The sequence below is a fragment of the Mauremys reevesii genome, linkage group 2 (assembly GCF_016161935.1).
Source record: "Mauremys reevesii isolate NIE-2019 linkage group 2, ASM1616193v1, whole genome shotgun sequence".
Lineage (NCBI taxonomy): Eukaryota > Metazoa > Chordata > Testudines > Geoemydidae > Mauremys > Mauremys reevesii.
Window position 1 is genome coordinate 144,565,084 of NC_052624.1, and position 16,568 is coordinate 144,581,651.

The 16,568-nt window shown below is 52.6% G+C and overlaps 1 protein-coding gene across 3 annotated transcripts; it reads left to right on the forward strand.

Moving 5' to 3' along the window:
• Positions 1–560: 560 nt before the first annotated feature.
• On the forward strand, positions 561–16,142 carry LOC120398387 (interleukin-36 receptor antagonist protein-like). 3 transcript variants are annotated; one of them, XM_039525787.1, is made up of 8 exons: positions 561–631; positions 7,074–7,150; positions 10,471–10,525; positions 11,684–11,732; positions 12,645–12,798; positions 13,569–13,694; positions 14,055–14,179; positions 15,904–16,142. In XM_039525787.1, the coding sequence occupies exons 5-8, from the start codon at positions 12,696–12,698 to the stop codon at positions 16,117–16,119; spliced, it is 570 nt and encodes a 189-aa protein (XP_039381721.1). In that variant the 5' UTR covers positions 561–631; positions 7,074–7,150; positions 10,471–10,525; positions 11,684–11,732; positions 12,645–12,695; the 3' UTR covers positions 16,120–16,142. The 3 variants fall into 3 exon arrangements, with proteins under 3 accessions (XP_039381721.1, XP_039381724.1, XP_039381722.1); XM_039525790.1 differs by lacking the exon at positions 7,074–7,150 and having other exon boundaries at positions 616–631; XM_039525788.1 differs by lacking the exon at positions 561–631 and having other exon boundaries at positions 7,063–7,150.
• The last annotated feature ends 426 nt before the right edge of the window (positions 16,143–16,568 follow it).

Below are 16,568 nucleotides of genomic sequence, written 5' to 3' on the forward strand. Positions count from 1 at the left end.
TATTTACTATTGAGATAGGATTATGATATGTTTAGTACAATGCAGGCCTTGTGAGGTATTAGTCTAAAAATCTTGATCTGTTGCACATTACTATCCTGTTGGATTGTATGTGCTGTCATTGTATCTGAAATTATGAATATTGACTGTCAGTATTTCAAATATGTTTGCTCCTGGGGTGACACCCACAAGGTAGTTTACATCCAGTATAGGCAGCACATTGTGAATGGACTATTCAAGTTGATGGCCCATTAGGTAACACAGTGGGCCTTAGTGGGAGCGCATCCCCACCCCATGGGCCTTCCTGTGAATGCTTTAGCTAGTATATGGATAATGGCTGCTATGACTCATCAAAGCATGCAAGGACATGTGACTAGATCATGTGATAGTGGACTCCATCTTCTGCCTGTACTTTTCCAGTGCTGGGCTGGGAACTCTCCTTGGAACAATGATGTTCCCTCTCCATGAAAGAAACTCTAAAAGGGGGAAGTGACATTGTCACTTGGGCTCACTCCCCTCCCCCCTGGAAACATGGCTAGAGGACAAAGACTTTGATTGGGGAGGGGGTCCCAGGATGGAAAGGAGGAACCCCAGCCTGTGTGTGGAAGATTGGTGAACTGTTTGTACCATCAGGGTGAGACACCGCTTAATTTAAATTCTGTCTAGTTAATAGAACTCAGATTGTGAATTTGCTTTATTTTTTAGGTAATCAACTTTGATCTGTTTTATACTTATTACTTATAATCACTTAAAATCTTTCTGTATTTAATACATCTGCTGTATATTTTACCTAAAAGCAGTGTGGTTTGAGTGAAGTGCATGAAAAAAATCTTAGCTCAGTTAACAAAAACCTGTGCATGTCCTCTCCACTTTGAGGGAGGGGCAGAATGGGTTATAAACTTATAAACTGGTCAGGCTTTTGACCAGGGCAGGATGGTACAATTCTGGGGTCCTAGACTGGGGAGCTGTGGGGAATTGGCTGGAGCCTCCCTATTGTTGGTTCATGAGTGGCTGGCAAAAGCATTCATGTAACGCTGCTGGGTGGGTCCTTGCCTATGAATGTCTGTGTAAAGTGCAGTTCCTGGAGAGGTTTGCAGCTTGTCATGTTATCACAGTGTGAGAGGGAGCTCAGGCTGGTGAGACAGAGGGCTCAGCAGTACCCTAGTTCCAGATTGTACCCTGGGGAAGTACCGGTACGTCACACTATATCAGGGGTTCTTCAACCCAGACCAGCCCCAAGTTCCTTCAGAATGTTCCCTGGCTCTTGCCACAATGCACCTGTGCTCTGCAGCTGGAGGCAAAGAGTGAGGTCCATCGGGCGAGTGGGTCTGAGATCTCGGGACTTGGAGAAGGTGAGCTCAGTCCTGCTCCTGTTGAGGTCAATAGCAAAATTCCCATTGAGGTCCAGGGGGAGCAGGACTGGCCCTGCTGGGTTAACAGGTGTTGGCTGAGTCATACCTCAGAAACAGCCCGTGTTAGATCAGTGGGGCTTGCTGTGAAGGAAAGCTAGGAAGAATAGCAAGAGGTCGATCTGGCTCCATCAGGAGCTCTTTGATGACCTGAAAATCAAAAAGTATCCCTACAGAAAAGTGAAAGTGAAAACCGGGACAAATTGCTAAGGAGGAGTGCAAAAGACCAGTAGAAGCATGTAGGGATGAAATCAGAAAGGCTAAGGCACCTGGCCAGGGACATGAAAGGCAATAAGAAGAGGTTCTTTAAATACATTAGGAGCAAGAGAAAGACACGGGAAGTGTAGGTTCACTACTTAGCAGGAAAGGTGAGCTAATAACAGAAGACATCAAAAAGGCGGAGGGGTTTAATGCCTTCTTTGCTCCATTCTTCACTAGAAAGGTTGATTGTGACCAGATATTTAACACAATTAATGTTAACAAGGGGGAAGAAACACAAGCCCAAATAGGGAAAGAGAAGGTTCAAGTCTATTTAGATAAGTTAGATATAGTCAGTTCAGGAGGGCCTGATGAAATGCTCTGTAACTGTTTAAAGAACTAGCTGCAACAATCTCCGAACCATTAGCAATTACCTTTGAGAACTCATGGAGGTTGGGTGAGGTCCCAGAGTACTGGAGAAGGGCAAACATAGCACCTATCTTTAAAAATGTGGGGAAATGAGGACTCAAGGAATTATAGACCAGTCAGTCTAACTTCAATACCAGGAAAGTTACAGGAAAAAAATTAAGTAATCAGTTCATAAGCACCTAGAGGATAAAGAGGTTATCAGGAATAGCCAACATCGATTGGTCAAGAACAAATCATGCCAAACCAACTTAATCGCCTTCTTTGAAAGGGTTACTGGCCTACTGGATGGGGAGGGTGAGCTACAGATGTGATATAGCTTGATTTTTGTAAGGCTTTTGACACAGTTCCATATTATTCTCATAAGCAAACTAGGGACATTATTACTAGGTCTAGGTGAAATTATTACAAGGTGGATGCAAAGTTGGTTGAAAGATCCTACTTAAAGAGTAGTTATCAATGGTTTGCTATCAAACTGGGGGAATGCATCTAGTGGGGTCCCACAGGGGTCAATCCCAGTCTGATACTAGTCAACATTTTCATTAATGACTTGGATAATGGAGTGGGAAGTAGGCTTATAAAATTTGCAGATGGCACCAAGCTGGGAAGGGTTGCAAGCACTTTGGAAGACAGGATTAGAATTCAAAACGACCTTGACAAATTGGAGAATTGGTCTGAAATCAATTAGATTAAATTGAATAAAGACTGCATTTAGGAAGGAAAAAAAAATCAAATGCACAACTACAAAATGGGGAATAACTGGCTAGGCAGTAGTACTGCTGGCAAAGTATCTGGGGGTCGTAGCGGATCATAAATTGAATATCAGCCAACACTGTGATGCAGTTGTAAAAAAGGCTAATACCATTCTGGGGTGTATGAACAGGAACGTTGTATGTAAGACACGGGAGGTAACTGTCCTACTCTACTTGGCACTGGTGAGGTCTCAGCTGGATTCCGTGTCCAGTTCTGGGCACCACACTTTAGCAAAGATGGGGACAAACTGGAGAGTGTCGCGATGAGAGCAACAGAAATGGTCAAAGTTTAGAAAACCTGACCTGTAAGGAAAGGTTAAAAAACTGGGCACATTTAGTCTTGAGAAAAGAAGACTGAGGGGAGACCTGATAACAGACTTCAATCATGTTAAGGGCTGTTAGAAAGAGAACTGTGATCAACTGTTCTCCACGTCCACTGAAGGCAGAACAAGAAGCAATGGGCTTAATCTGCAGTAAGGGAGATTTAGGTTAGATAGTAGGAAAAACTTTCTGTCTCGAAGGGTAGTTAAGCTCTGGACTAGACTCCCAGAGGAGGTTGTGGAATCCCCGTCATTGGAGGTTTTTAAGAACAGGTTGGACAAACCCCTGTCAGGGCTAGTCTTGGTTTACTTGCTCCTGCCTGAGTGCAGGGGACTGGACTAGATGTTCTGTCGAGGGCCCTTCCAGCCCAGCATTTCTATGATTTATACCAGCACACTTGAAACTGACTAGTGAGGGGATTCAGTAAATAAAAAGGGAAAGCCAATGAGGCAACACTTTGAAGGGGAAGTAGATTGAGCATGCACCTCTGGCACAGAGCTATTGGTCTGCACACTCAGCAGCTCCTGCCGGCCAGCTAGGAGATGGCTTAGTGAGGGGCAGAGGTGCTGGAACTAGGGGTGCAGCACCACCCCCTGGCTTGAAGTGGTTTCCATTATATCCAGAGTTTACCGTTTGGTTCAATGGCTCTCAGCACGCCCACTATGCACATTGTTCCAGCTTCCCTGGTGAGGGATGATACTGAGTTGGTGTCAGTAACACTAAATCCTTCCTAATTTGCACAGGCATAACCCTATATCTTATTGATTACCTGGAGTGCTGGACTGACCAGCAGCCCCTGTCCTGGACCAGGACCCCATTGTGCCAGCTCTGTACAAACCCAGGACAAAACTACAGCCCCTGCCCTGAAGAACTGACAACCTCATCTGAGATCAGCCCTCATTTGTTCTGCGTTTGCCTCCATGAGGCTTCTGTCATTCACCTGCGGCTGGCAATGAATCTGATCTGGCGACCCCCATCTAGCAGCCAAAGGCCTAACGAGCAGAATGAAGCTAGACAAATTCAGACTGGGAACGTGGTGCAGATCTTTAAAAGTGAGAGCAATTCCGCATTGGAAAAATATACCCCGGGCTGGGGTGGAGAGTCCATCATGGATCATTTTTAACTCAAGCTGGGATGTTTTTCTAACAGATTGGCTCAAGGTCAAGCAGGAAGTAATGCAGGGCAGTTCTCTGGCCTGTGCTGTGCAGGAGATCAGACTAGATGACCACTGTGGTCCCTTCTGGCTTTAGACTCTATGGCCCAGCTCTGCAGAGGATCTGGGCTCACAAATCTGTTGTCATTCCCCTCTAGCAGGTGGGCCTAGTGTCAGGGATCCTGAACTCCACCCATATGGTGCACACACTGATGAGCGCGCTGGGCTGGGTGCGGGCAGAGACCTGCCCTGACAAGGTTACAATCTGCGTTCGGGCAGAAGAATGCTAGAGGTGAAGATAACAAATCGGCAAAGCACTGGAACAGGTGAGGCTGGGCAGGCGGGTGCAGTACTGAGATTATGCAAGGCAGGGGCACCGGAACAGGGTGGGCCAGGGACCTTAAGGGTAAGTGATGGCAGGGAGGAGCTGGCGGAGAGGTGTGAGCCGCAGGCAGGGCCTCAGAGGAACGGGTGGAGCAGGAGTGGGAAGAGGTGGGGCGAGGGCAGGGCCTCAGGGAAGAGGCAGGGCGGGGCTTTGGGGCAGAGCCTGGGCGTGGCCCTGGGGAGAGAGGTGGGGTGTGGGCAGGGCCTCGGGGGAAGGATGGAGTGGGGTGGGGTCACGGTCCAGAGGCCTCTGGCCCTCCCACTTCTAGGGAGCTTCTGGCTTGCCTGCATCGCAAGGCCTAATCTCACTCCCATTGGAAGCTTCCCATTCCCTTAAAGGCAGGGGGATTGGGCCCGTTACGGCCTGCTGCTGATCAGTGCTCCGAACAGTAACTCCCTCGGTGCAGGGGAACCAGCTGCAGTTCTTGGCTAGGAACAGGAGGGGACTGGGCGCTCTGGCAGGGCTGTACATTCCAGTGTCCCCTCAGTGTCATGGGAACTGCTCCGCTGGGATGCTGAGGGGTGTCCTTGTCCTTTGGACACTGCCTGGTGGGGGGTGAGGGTCCAGTGATGGAGATCGTGTTGGATAGAAATAATGCTAGACTTGTCCTGCCCTCGAGGAGAAGAGACCCGGCTGTGGGGAAGGATGTGTGGAGTCATGTTAGCACACGAGGGGAAGCCATTCTGACTTGCTCACGCTTCTCTAAGCGGAAGTTGCTCAGGTAGTAATGGAGGAAATTCAGGGCAATTGTCGTTAGTCAGGGAGCAGGGCCTGGGGCAGCACCAGGGCCCCTGGCTTCCTGTAACCTCTTTTGCAATCTCTGGGCTGAGCCTTGTTTGATTCACCTTGTGTGATCTCATTTCCTCTCTTTCACACGCATTAGCCCAGCCCTGCACGCCAGAGTGAGGTGCCTGGGACAGTGCCAGCAGAAAGACATGGCTCTCACGCACAAACTGCACAGGGCTGTGATGTATGTGGGATTCCCTACACCATACGCCTCAGTCAGAAGCAGCTGGTAACAACAGTGTCTGAGCTACTGCCTTCAGATCTGGATTCCAAACGTTCTCCGAGCCTGGAGTGTTTGGCTTCTGTGTTGGTTCCGGCTCTGATAAACTCACAGACTTTACAGTCAGAAGGGTCCATCCTGATCATCTAGTCTCACCTCCTGCACATCACAGGCCATAGAACCGCACCTACCCCCTCCTGTAACAGACCCAGAACCTCTGCTGAGTGACTGATGTCCTCAAATCATGGTTTAAAGACCTCAAGTTACAGAGACTCCACCATTTACACTAGTTTAAACCTGCAAGTGACCCAGGCCCCACGCTGCAGAGGGAGGTGAAACCCCGCTAGGGTCTCTGCCAATCTGACCTTGGGGAAAATTCCTTCCTGATCCCAAATCTGGCGATCAGTTCAACCCTGGGCATGTGGGCAGGACCCACCAGCCAGACACCTGGGGAAGAATTCTCTGTAGTAACTCAGAGCCCTCCCCATCTAGGGTCCCATCTCCGGCCGGTGGAGATATTTGCTGCACAACATGGATCCACTAGTGCTAAAAACAAAGCAGGTGGGGGACTAACCAGCCAACACCACTTGCCTTGCCTGAGCAACTTCCAGAAGAACATTTAGGATGAACTGTTACAACTAGCTGTAGGTCTGCAAGAGGAACTGCCACAAGCTGAACCAGTGCAGGCAAACTGTCAGACCCAGCTGGTGTTGGGTAACTGAGCGAGAGATTCAGCTGCACTGGCAGTTAAAGAGTGGCTCTGTGCTGAAAAGTGACAGTCAGAAGAGGATCATGGGCTCCATGTTCATTGTGACTCCAGGTCAAAGCTCCGTCCAAACCCACCCTGGGATCTGAGAGCTAAGCTGGCCCATGCATCAACCCCCAGAAAGATTCCCACACCTGGAACGGCTGTTGTCAATGTGCGAACCAGGCTGCAGATTAGCCCCCTCATCTAGAGCAGGGTTGGTTCTTGTGGAGCTAATGGGAGTAGATGAAAATCTTTTAGCTCTGTAAATGCTGCAGGTGAGCGTGGGACAGCTGGGGAACAGATCCGCAGAGCAGGAAAGGGCCAGTTAACAGAGCAAACATCTGTCATTTACCCAGCACCAAAGATCACCTTTTCCCGGACTTGTTATGGGGTGTTCAGGAGGGGTTAAAAAAGCACAGCCAGGGTGGCACAGGTCAGAGCAGAACCAGACAGGCCTATATGAATCCTGGGTCCACCCAGAACTAAAGACCCACCCCCGCAACTGACCCCTCAGCAAGACCCAGAAAACAACAGGTTTCAGGGGGCAAAAACTGATGGTGGTGGAGGTCCAAGGGAGGGCGCCGAAGGAGGCTGCTTAGCATCCCCATGAGTCACAGAACCAGGCAGGAAACAATAAGCAGAAGTATGAGCCATGGGCCAACTCTATCCATTCCCCAGCTGCATCCCAGGAGCAGAACTGAACTGAGGGGAGCTGGACTGGAGCCTGCCTTGCTGCGCTGCATCCTTCGGTAGAGGTGAGTGATGCTCCCAGGCTGGAGGGGCGGGCAAGAGGGGACTATTTACACCCATCAATAAACCAAGCGAAAAGGACAAACACACAAACTGGAGAGGCAGGCATGTGAGAGGTGCTGGTGCTGCCTGGGGATCTCCACGCACTGCCAGAGCCAACTGGGCCCGCTGCCTAGGGTCACGGGGGGTCTCTCGGCGTGGCTGAGTCACAAGGACAAGGAAATGTATCCAGGCTCATGGCAATGGACTAGAGCAGGAGGGAATGGATGCAGTACAGGGTGGCAAATACTAGAGGGAGTTTCGGGATGACCCATGCCATTAAAAAAATGGGGCTTTGGCTCCTTTGCAGTAGGTGAAGACCTGAGAGGTGTTTGTTTTACAGGTGTTTTGTGTTTGATTCTCCACTGCAAAGTTCAGAGGCAGATGACAAAGTTCAGGCCTCGCCCTGTCCAGAATGACTCTCAGGATGAGTAGGAAACTCCTTAAATCCTGACTGCTAGTGAAGTGAAGCATGCTCAGGCAGGCCAAGTGTTTACAACTCTTTGTATAGTTATTGCTGTACTGGTTTAACTTGAGCAAGCAGGTTGAGTTAGTGGGCTGGTCTCCCCTTCAAGCCCTGCGTTGTTCATGTTGCATAGACTCTGCTCCGTCCTGCCTTCTGCAGTGACGAGGAAGATGACAAAGAAAGAAATATAGATGAGAGCTGGAATTGGTGAAATGGAATCAATTACATACAGTGATGGCCAAGTTCTTGGTTCAGGCTTGTAGCAGTGATAGAATAAACTGCAGGTTCAAATCAAGTCTCTGGAACATCCCCAGCTGGGATGGGTCAATCAGTCCTTTGTTCAGAGCTTCAGTTTGTAGCAAAGTCCCTCCAGAGGTAAGAAGCAGGACTGAAGACAAGATGGAGATGAGGCATCAGCCTTTTATAGTCTCTTCCAGGTGTAAGACCCTCTTTGTTCTTACTGTGGAAAATTATAGCAAAATGGAGTCTGGAGTCACATGGGCAAGTTCCTGCATACTTTGCTGAGTTACAAGGCGTATCAGCCTCCTCTCAATGGGTCACTTGTATAGCTGATGGTCCTTAATGGGCCATCAAGCAGGCTAGGCAGAGCTGACACCAACTTGTCTGGGGTGTCATCCAGAAGCATAGCATAATTTTGAAATACAGACAGTATAGAGCCAATACTTATAACTTTAAATACAACAATGATACATGCATCCAGACAGCATAATCATAACCAGCAACCCATAACCTTGTCTTAGACACCTTATTTGACCTCCTTTATACCAGATTTGGTGCCACTACAGGACCTTGGTTGCAACAATGATCTATACGGTCCCAGTTCATGTCAATAATGTCACATCTGGCCCCACCACAGAGCCCACACACACCCTGCACCTCAACCCCCTGCCCCAGCCCTGAGCCCCGTCCTGCATCCCAAGCCCCTTATCCCCAGCCCCACCATAGAGCCCGCACCCCCAGCTGGAGCCCCCAGCCTGGTAAAAGTGAGTGAGGGTGGGGGAGAGCAAATGATGGAGGGAGGGAGGAATGGAATGAGGCTCGGACCCCAATGCAGCCTGGGCGTTCCAGTGTGTAAAGGGAAGGGTGGCGGGGGGTCTGCACACTTGCATGCTGCAGCTCTTTGCTCCAGGAGGCTTCATCCACTGCCACAGGCGGGCTTGGGGGGCAGCCGGGGAAAGGTCCCAGTGATAGCTGTGACTGCACAGATCCATTGGACATGCCCCCTCTCAGAGAGCAAACATGACAGGTAGAGCAGAGTGGGGGGTGGGGCTTCTACAGCCACGAAGGGGGGTTCCTTCCCTTCCCCGCATGAAGGACCACATGAAGCTTAAATTGGGCCAATATTTATATAGGATGATGTGGGTCACTAGAGGCCAATTAGCCTGATGTCCATCCCAAGCTGATCCAGAATCGAACGAACAAAGTTACTAGACGGCAGGGTAATACGCACCAGTCAGCGTGAAAAGCAGGTCTTGTCAATTAAATCTGATTTTTTTTCCTAATGAGATTACACGTCAGGCTGACAAATGTAGCTGTGTTAACAAAACTTCTGGTAGGCATTTGATTTAGTATCACAAGACGTTCTGATTACAAAATTAGCCTTGAACCAAATCAGTGAGTCCCTGTTAAATACCGGCTCGCTGACCTATCTCAAGCATAACCCTCTGTGGGGAATTGTCTTCGCCTCAGGACCTTCCGACCCGGCCTAGCCTCGTATCTTTGCTGGGGCCATCCCAGGCTCCTCTCCTCTGTGGATCGGGCATGGAGGGGCCCTGGAACACGCACTCACCAGTGGGTTACACACCCACACCAGAGACTCCCCATGGCATCTCCTAGTCCAAGCTCACCAAGTGGTCACGCGATTGCAGCTTTGCTGCTGCTCGGACCACTATAGGAGTCCTGGGCCTGCCAAGCTCAGCAAGCAATAGGGAACTGGGTCGGGGGGAACAATTAGTAAACAACCATAGGAGACAAGCCCCCTCTGGACGTGATGCTGCGATTGTAGTGTTCTTCACCGGGCCAGGGGGCATACTGCCATTGAATACTGGGCACTGCATCAGGCCCTCAGTGCAGTTACTCTGGATCTACACTGGAGTAACTGAGAGCAGAGTTGGGCCCTCTTCCTGAGCGTGTGAGCAGCACGTTGTCCATGTCCTCATGGACACTTGGTGCATCTCGGCATGCTCAGACCTAGTGCTCCCACCAGTGGGCTACAATGAGTTATCTGCTACATGAACCCAGCCTGGTTGGGGATCTGCAGAGTGAGTCTCCTGGATGAGTTGGTATCTGGCTCTTTTCAACTACTCTGCCAGTTGGTCCAGAAGGATCTTTTAGCCATGCTGCAATTCCTAATGCGTGGGTTATTTGCATGTTGAAGTCACTCCCGTGAGAACCACCCCTCCCAGTATTAATAGCTGGGTGATCGCTGCAGAGAGCTCAGCCTGAGCCTGCCTGTGACAGAAGGAGCTTCAAACTAGATGCCCAACAGGTATTGCTGTTGACAGATCTGCTGCTGGGAATATTCATCTCCTCCACTGCTAGCCCCTGGGCCTTCAGCAACACCCAAGATGGTTTTGGCCCTTCCTCTAGCTTTGCTTGTTATTATGCTTGTCCTCTGGATGCTTTTCTATTATTTTGTGTTAGCACCTAGGAGCACTAGTCCCGGCCCAGTCTCCTGCTGTGCTAGGTGCTGTACAGACAAACCCAAAGAGCTAATAATCTAAGTATAAGCCAAGTAAGAGCAGGTGGATACAGACAGATGGAGGAGCACAAAGAAACAATTCTCTCTTTCCTTTTCAGAATCAGCCCTGCCAAGAGATCTCACAAAACCAACGGATCTGAGGACAGTCTCCAGGTAAGTCTGTTCCCATTTGTAAAGGTGTGGGACTCACCCCTGTGGCACCTCCTACTGGTCATCTCCGGGAATTAGCTCTTTTTCAGCCTGAGTGCCCTCAGCTGGCCCTGTGTCCCTCCTGGACCCTGGTGCCCCTTTATCCTGGGGCTGCCCCTGCTCCCTGGCGATACCTCACCGGTCTCTATGGGTCTCCCCTGTCTGGAAAACCCTCTAATCTCCACCTTGCCTCAGTCTGGGCTACTGCCAGTCATCATGCAGCCCCCGCTCCCTGGGGCAGACTGCAGTGTAAAAGCCACTTATCATAGGCAAGGGGGGTCAGACCTGCTGCCTTCCAGTACCTCTATGGGCCTTGGACCAGGCCCTGCAGCCTGGGGAGTTGCCAGCCTGGAGCTCCCCTGCTCCTCTAGCTCTCCCCAGCCCTGCTTCATTCCCAGTACCCTTCCTGCAGGCAGCCAGGCCCTGCTCCCTCCCAGCCTGGAGAGAGACTTCTTCTGGGCCTCTGGCTCACAGCCTTTTATACAGGCCAGCTGTGGCCTGATTGGGGCATGGCCCAGCTGCAGCCGCTTCCCCAAGCAGCCCAGCTTAGCAACTCTCAGCCACAACCTTCTCCCAGGGCTGACTTTAACCCTTTTTCCACGGGAGTGGGGGAGCCGCCCCACTGCACCATTGTATAGACAACACTTTAAGGAGACACCGTGGCTCTGGCAAGAAATGCTGCATCCATTGAGGCGTTTTGCAATATTAACACAGCAGACGTGGATATAAACTCTGGTGCAGCTGTACCTCTGGGGCAGGGTGGAGTGTGTTACTACACCACGATCGCATACATCACATCTTGAGAAAGAGACATTGCAAGGTAGAGAAGCTAGCTATGGGAGACGGAGGGTTGAAGAAATGAAGGAATTTCTGAGTACTAAATTCCAGAATTGATCAGATCTCCCCCCGCCCCCATCATGGGAGAGCAGCCAAACTAGCAGAGCTGGGGGCAGTGGGCCTGGAGTGGGGCTGGGAGGGCAGCAGAATGTCTGCGCTCACGATCTCAGACAGTAATTTCCTACCAAGGCGTAAACTGGGAGTGATGCAGACGCAGCTCCCATGTCTGAGACCCTCGGCTCCCCCAAGGGAGAGAAATCTCACGGCTCCTTGTTCTTTCCCCAGTGATCCTGAGGGCCCCGTCTCCGCAGCAGGATCAGCCTCCACACACACGGTACAGATCTGCGCTCATGTTACCCTGCCCCGTGTATAAATGGCTGAGAGTCCCGGCCGAGCCCAGGGGCAGGGGCAGCCAGATACGTAGAGCGCTGGGCCATAGCAGGTCCCAAAGGGGCACAGCCTCCTGGTGGGGACCCAGCCGGGCCTCCTGGACCCGCTCTGGGGCCCGCTCTGCAGGGGCTGTTCCCTGGCTCTGGCTGGCTGTTCCCCAGGGGCCTGTCTGGGACAGAGCAGCGAGGGGTGGGATTGCCAGTGGCCCACTGGGTTAAGGCGGGGTCGGGTACTAACTGACCCTGGTGTCTGTCATTCCCTGGCTCCGGCCTCGCTGGAGAAACCCCCCTCGCCCAGCACATCCTGCCAGCAGCTAACGGGTGCTGTGAGGCCTGGATCCTCCTGCGTAGGGCAGCCTGGGTTGGCCGAGCCCTGTTGGTGCAGCTGGGCTGACAACCTGGCCCCAGCTAGCCAGTCCGGAGCCTTCTCAGAGCAGCAGAGAGGGGTCACCACCCGTAGCCCCCCCGGCTGCATCCTGGGCCAGGCCCTAGCAGGGAAGCATCCCACCCCTGGCAGCATTGCCAGTGGCCGGTCCACGGCCTTCCTCCTGCCGTGGCCATGGGGTGGGCGGCCCCTTTGGCGATTCCATGGGGAGCTGCCCTGGAGCTGGGCCAAGGGAGGTGAGATGAGGAATGAGCCGAGATCGAAGCCAATCAGGTTGCTTGGCAGGTGGGGCTCATTCCCACCCCTGCACACCCCATGCCATGTGCTGCTGGCTGCCAAGATCTGAAGGGGGCAGTGGGCCAAAGATGGGCCCTGCTCTGCCCCCCGCCCCCATCCTGGCTCAGCAGGGCCAATGGGGATCCCCCTATGGGACCAGCCTGTCTGAGAGTTGGTGTCCATCTGTCCTTCCCAGCCACCGCACTACCGCCAGGACACGACAGGCACCGGGCACACGTCCACCGCAATGGCATTCCAGCCAGGAGCAGGGTCAGGGGGACGGCCGAGTGAACCCCATGGGAATCAGGACAAAGACATGAAGGATTTGTCTGACAGATTCCCTATGAACGGTGAGTCTGGGCGCGGGATCCAGATAAAGGAGAATCTCAGGGCCCGAGAGGGCTCCCTGGCAAAACTCCTTTTCGTGCCTTCTCATCAGCCAAATTCCTGCTCAGTCTTGTCCTCGGCCCAGCACTGAGGAGGGGCATAGCAGGGTCAGACAACAGGCCTTGCACCCTATAGCTGCTGCTGGAATTAGGGGTGTGTGTTCTGCCATACCCCCTGGTTTACAGTGTAGTTCAATGGATCTCAGTACCCCCACTATACAAATTGTTCCAGTACCTCTGTTTGCATCCCCAGTTTACAGCAGCATCACTGAGAACAGAATCTGGCTCCAATGCCCTGAATTATGTGCAATCTAAACCATCTCTCCTGGGATCTAGAAGCTTGCTTTATGGTCATATCTCAGGGGGAAACTCTCAGAAAAAGGGAGATACAATTTCTTAGAGTCCAGTCTATATCATTGGAGCACGGTCCGGGGACTGGATGCAGGGGCAGCAGCAAGGCCTAGGCAGTTACCTGCTTCCTTGCAGGAGCTCTCCCTGGGATAGTTTATAGGGGACTAGTTAAGAGGGAAGGAGCTGAATTCACCATGCACACTGAGGGCTCAGGGGGTGCCCGGCAATGCTATGACGTTGCAGGGCAATGGAGGGGAGGAGTGCAAGGAACTATGGAGCTGCCGGGGGGGGCAGATTCCTTTCCGACGGACATCCTCGTCACCGTAGGAGAATTTCTACAGTTAAGGTCCTGCATTAACGTTTTACCTTTCCCCCTCATCCAGAGGATGGTAGTGTCACTATTTTGGACCTTCCCGTGCCGTTCATCTTCACCCTGCGTGACGCCAAGCAGAAGGTCGTCCGCTTGCAGAGCAATAATCTTGTGGCCGAGGCCTCCAACTCGGACCCTGGTGAGCTCCACACTCCCTCTCATTTCCCACTCCCGCTGGCTGTCCTGCTGCTTTCCCCAGGCGAGGCAGAGAGGGGTTGAGGGCTGCGTTGCCCTCTCTGGGGCGGTGCCCGGAAAGGAGGAAATCTGAGTGCAGAGGCTCTTGCTTTCCCCAGCCCAGCAGATTCTGCCAGGGGGCTCGATGCAGAGCAGGAGCCCAGGTGGGGCAGGAGGGGGCCAGGTCTGTGGTTCAAGGGCTGCCCGCATGGTTGCGCCCTGGTGGGGTGGATTAATGCTGCCTCTCCCTGCCATGTGTGTGCCCCTGTGGCAAAGTGACTCTTGGCAGTCTAGGGACCTGAGTCCTCTCGTGTTCCCCCTGCAGAGAAACTCAGCGTGGTGCCCAACCGGTTCATACAGGGCAAACAATATCCCATCATCCTGGGTGTCCAGGAAGGAAAAAGCTGCCTGTCATGCGGAACGTCGGCCGAACCTACGCTGCAGCTGGAGGTGAGTGTCCTCAGCAGGGGAGCTACCAGCCTTGAGGAGCAGAATTTGTACCTTCCTCTCAGGTGGCTGCTTCTGGCTCCCACCAGGGACAGGATCCTGAAGTAGCCAGAGCCGTGGGCTGCTCCGGTCCAGCCGTTGCGGGGCTCCTGGTGGATCAGACAAGTGGTGGGGGCTGAGTGGGGTGGATGTGGTTCCTGGATAAGGCTGTCCTTGCCACTGGCAGGAGCGGAACTGATAGAGGAATCTTCTCTCCCCACCATGGAACTGGTCCAATATGGACTGAATGGTGGTCAATAAAATGCATTGGAGCTCTGAACTGCTGCCCCATTTGCCATGTTTGTGGCCCCATGCGTGCACGGTTCATGGGCATCCGTATGGACAGAGTCACAGAGCGATCTGACCTTTAATCTTGATCTGACCCTGCCAGAGTGGAGGGAATGAAGGCCAGGGTCATGTGATGGGGTGTACAAGCAGGGCCAGTGCAAGGATGTTTCGCGTCCCAGGCGAAACTTCCAACTTGCGCCCTCCCCCGTCCCCGAGCCCCCGCCCTGAGGCACCCCCCCCACCCTGAGGCACCCCCCGCACTTCAGCTCACCCCTGCTCCACCTCCACCCTGAGCACGTCATCGCCGCTTCACTTCTCCCACCTCCCAGGCTTGCGGCGCCAATCAGCTTAGGCACCACAAGCCTGGGAGGCGGCAGAAGTGAAGCAGCCACAGCGTGCTCGGGGAGGAGGCGGGGCAGGGGTGAGCTGGGGCGGGGAGTTCCCCTGCGTGCTGCCCCCCCCATACTTGCTGTAGGCGGCCCTCCCCGTGCTCCCCTGCCCCAGCTCCCTCTGCCTAAATACCGGCGGCGACCAGGGTGGCCGAAGATCCGGCCACCACGGTCACTGCTGAAGAAAATGCTGCCCCCCAAATCCTAGCACCTAAGGTGACTGCCTAGGTCGCCTAATAGTTTGCACCAGCCCTGTGTACAAGACTTGCTGGGGGATATGAGGGCAATCAGAGGAGACTGCAGGGAGAGCAGACCTGGGGATGGATGCTCGCTCCAATCCTAGGAAAGAGCCAGCAAGAAGACCTAGGCAGAGGGTCTCCGCAGAGCTAGAAGAGCTGGGAGAGAGACCTGCTAGGAAGAATGGCTCAGCAGGGAGAGGACTCAGAGCCTGGGCCCGAGGCGGTGAGCCCCCTAGGAAGGCTGGGGGAAGAGCTGTGTGTTTAGAACTTTTGTGCTAATAAACCAGACTCCCGACGGGGCGAGTTATTGAGAAAACACTGGCAGTGTGAAGTTCAGTTAACTGGAGAGGAAAGGGAAACCGAGGCAGCAGATAGGCCCAAAGCCAGAGGTGGGTAAGCCCCTGCTACAAGTGGGCTTATGTTCCCATAAATGTTTGGGGAAGGGATAGACAACCATCCATTGTCACCTGCCACCAGGGATATTCGCGATTCCTTAGTCCCCTGTTTATAAAACTACATTCAGCTAATCAGCGAACAGGATCAAGTAGCGTGTGACTTTGATGACCAGTCGCAGACAGCGAGCCATGCACAAATAACCAGTAGGCTGATCATTGTTATCCTAGCTGGTCCTGAGACTGGTTAGGAATAACAGAGACACTTGCAGAACTCTTAATCAGTCAGCAGAACTAAGGGCTAAACGCCCAGGGAATGTTGTTCCCAGGAAATAATCCAGCTTCCTGCAACGGCATCTTCCTTTCTCTTCCCTGCTCAGGATAAGAATATCATGGACTTATTTGCAGACAAGGAGCAAGCCGCTCGCTTCACTTTCCACAACATTCCTGAAGGCAGCACCCACCGCTTCGAGTCGGCCGCCTACCCGGGCTGGTTTCTCTGCACCTCCCAGAAGAGCAGCGAGCCCATCCGCATCACCAACCGCACGGGCGAGACAGAGATCACTGAGTTCTATTTTAAAAGGATTCTGCCCTAATAGCCGCCTGCGATGGGAAGACACTCGGGGTATGCAATGGATGACGAAGGCCTCAGAGGTTCCCCCCTTTACCCCAAACGATATTGCTTGCTTGCTTTTTAGTCCTAGAAATTAAAGTATTGTCTGCTCTCCTTTTTCTGGGAGATTCTCTGGTGACTCCACAACTCGTGGCATTATGACATCACCGGCACCAAGGAAGCAAATCCTGAGCAGTTGAGAGGGGATGGGATATTTAGCCAGGCTGGTTTTTCTGATCTTGGTTTTTATTAACCTCCAGTTAACACAAACACTCAACACATAGTTGGGAGCAAAGCGTTTGCTGTTAAAGATCCAGCAAAAGGTCACAGCCAGGCCCTGCTACAAACTCAGAGCAGAGGAGGGCAGGGTGAGCCCTTGCTCTCGGAATCTCTGTGCCAGCATCACTAGGTATCCATCCAAAAAGGAGCTCC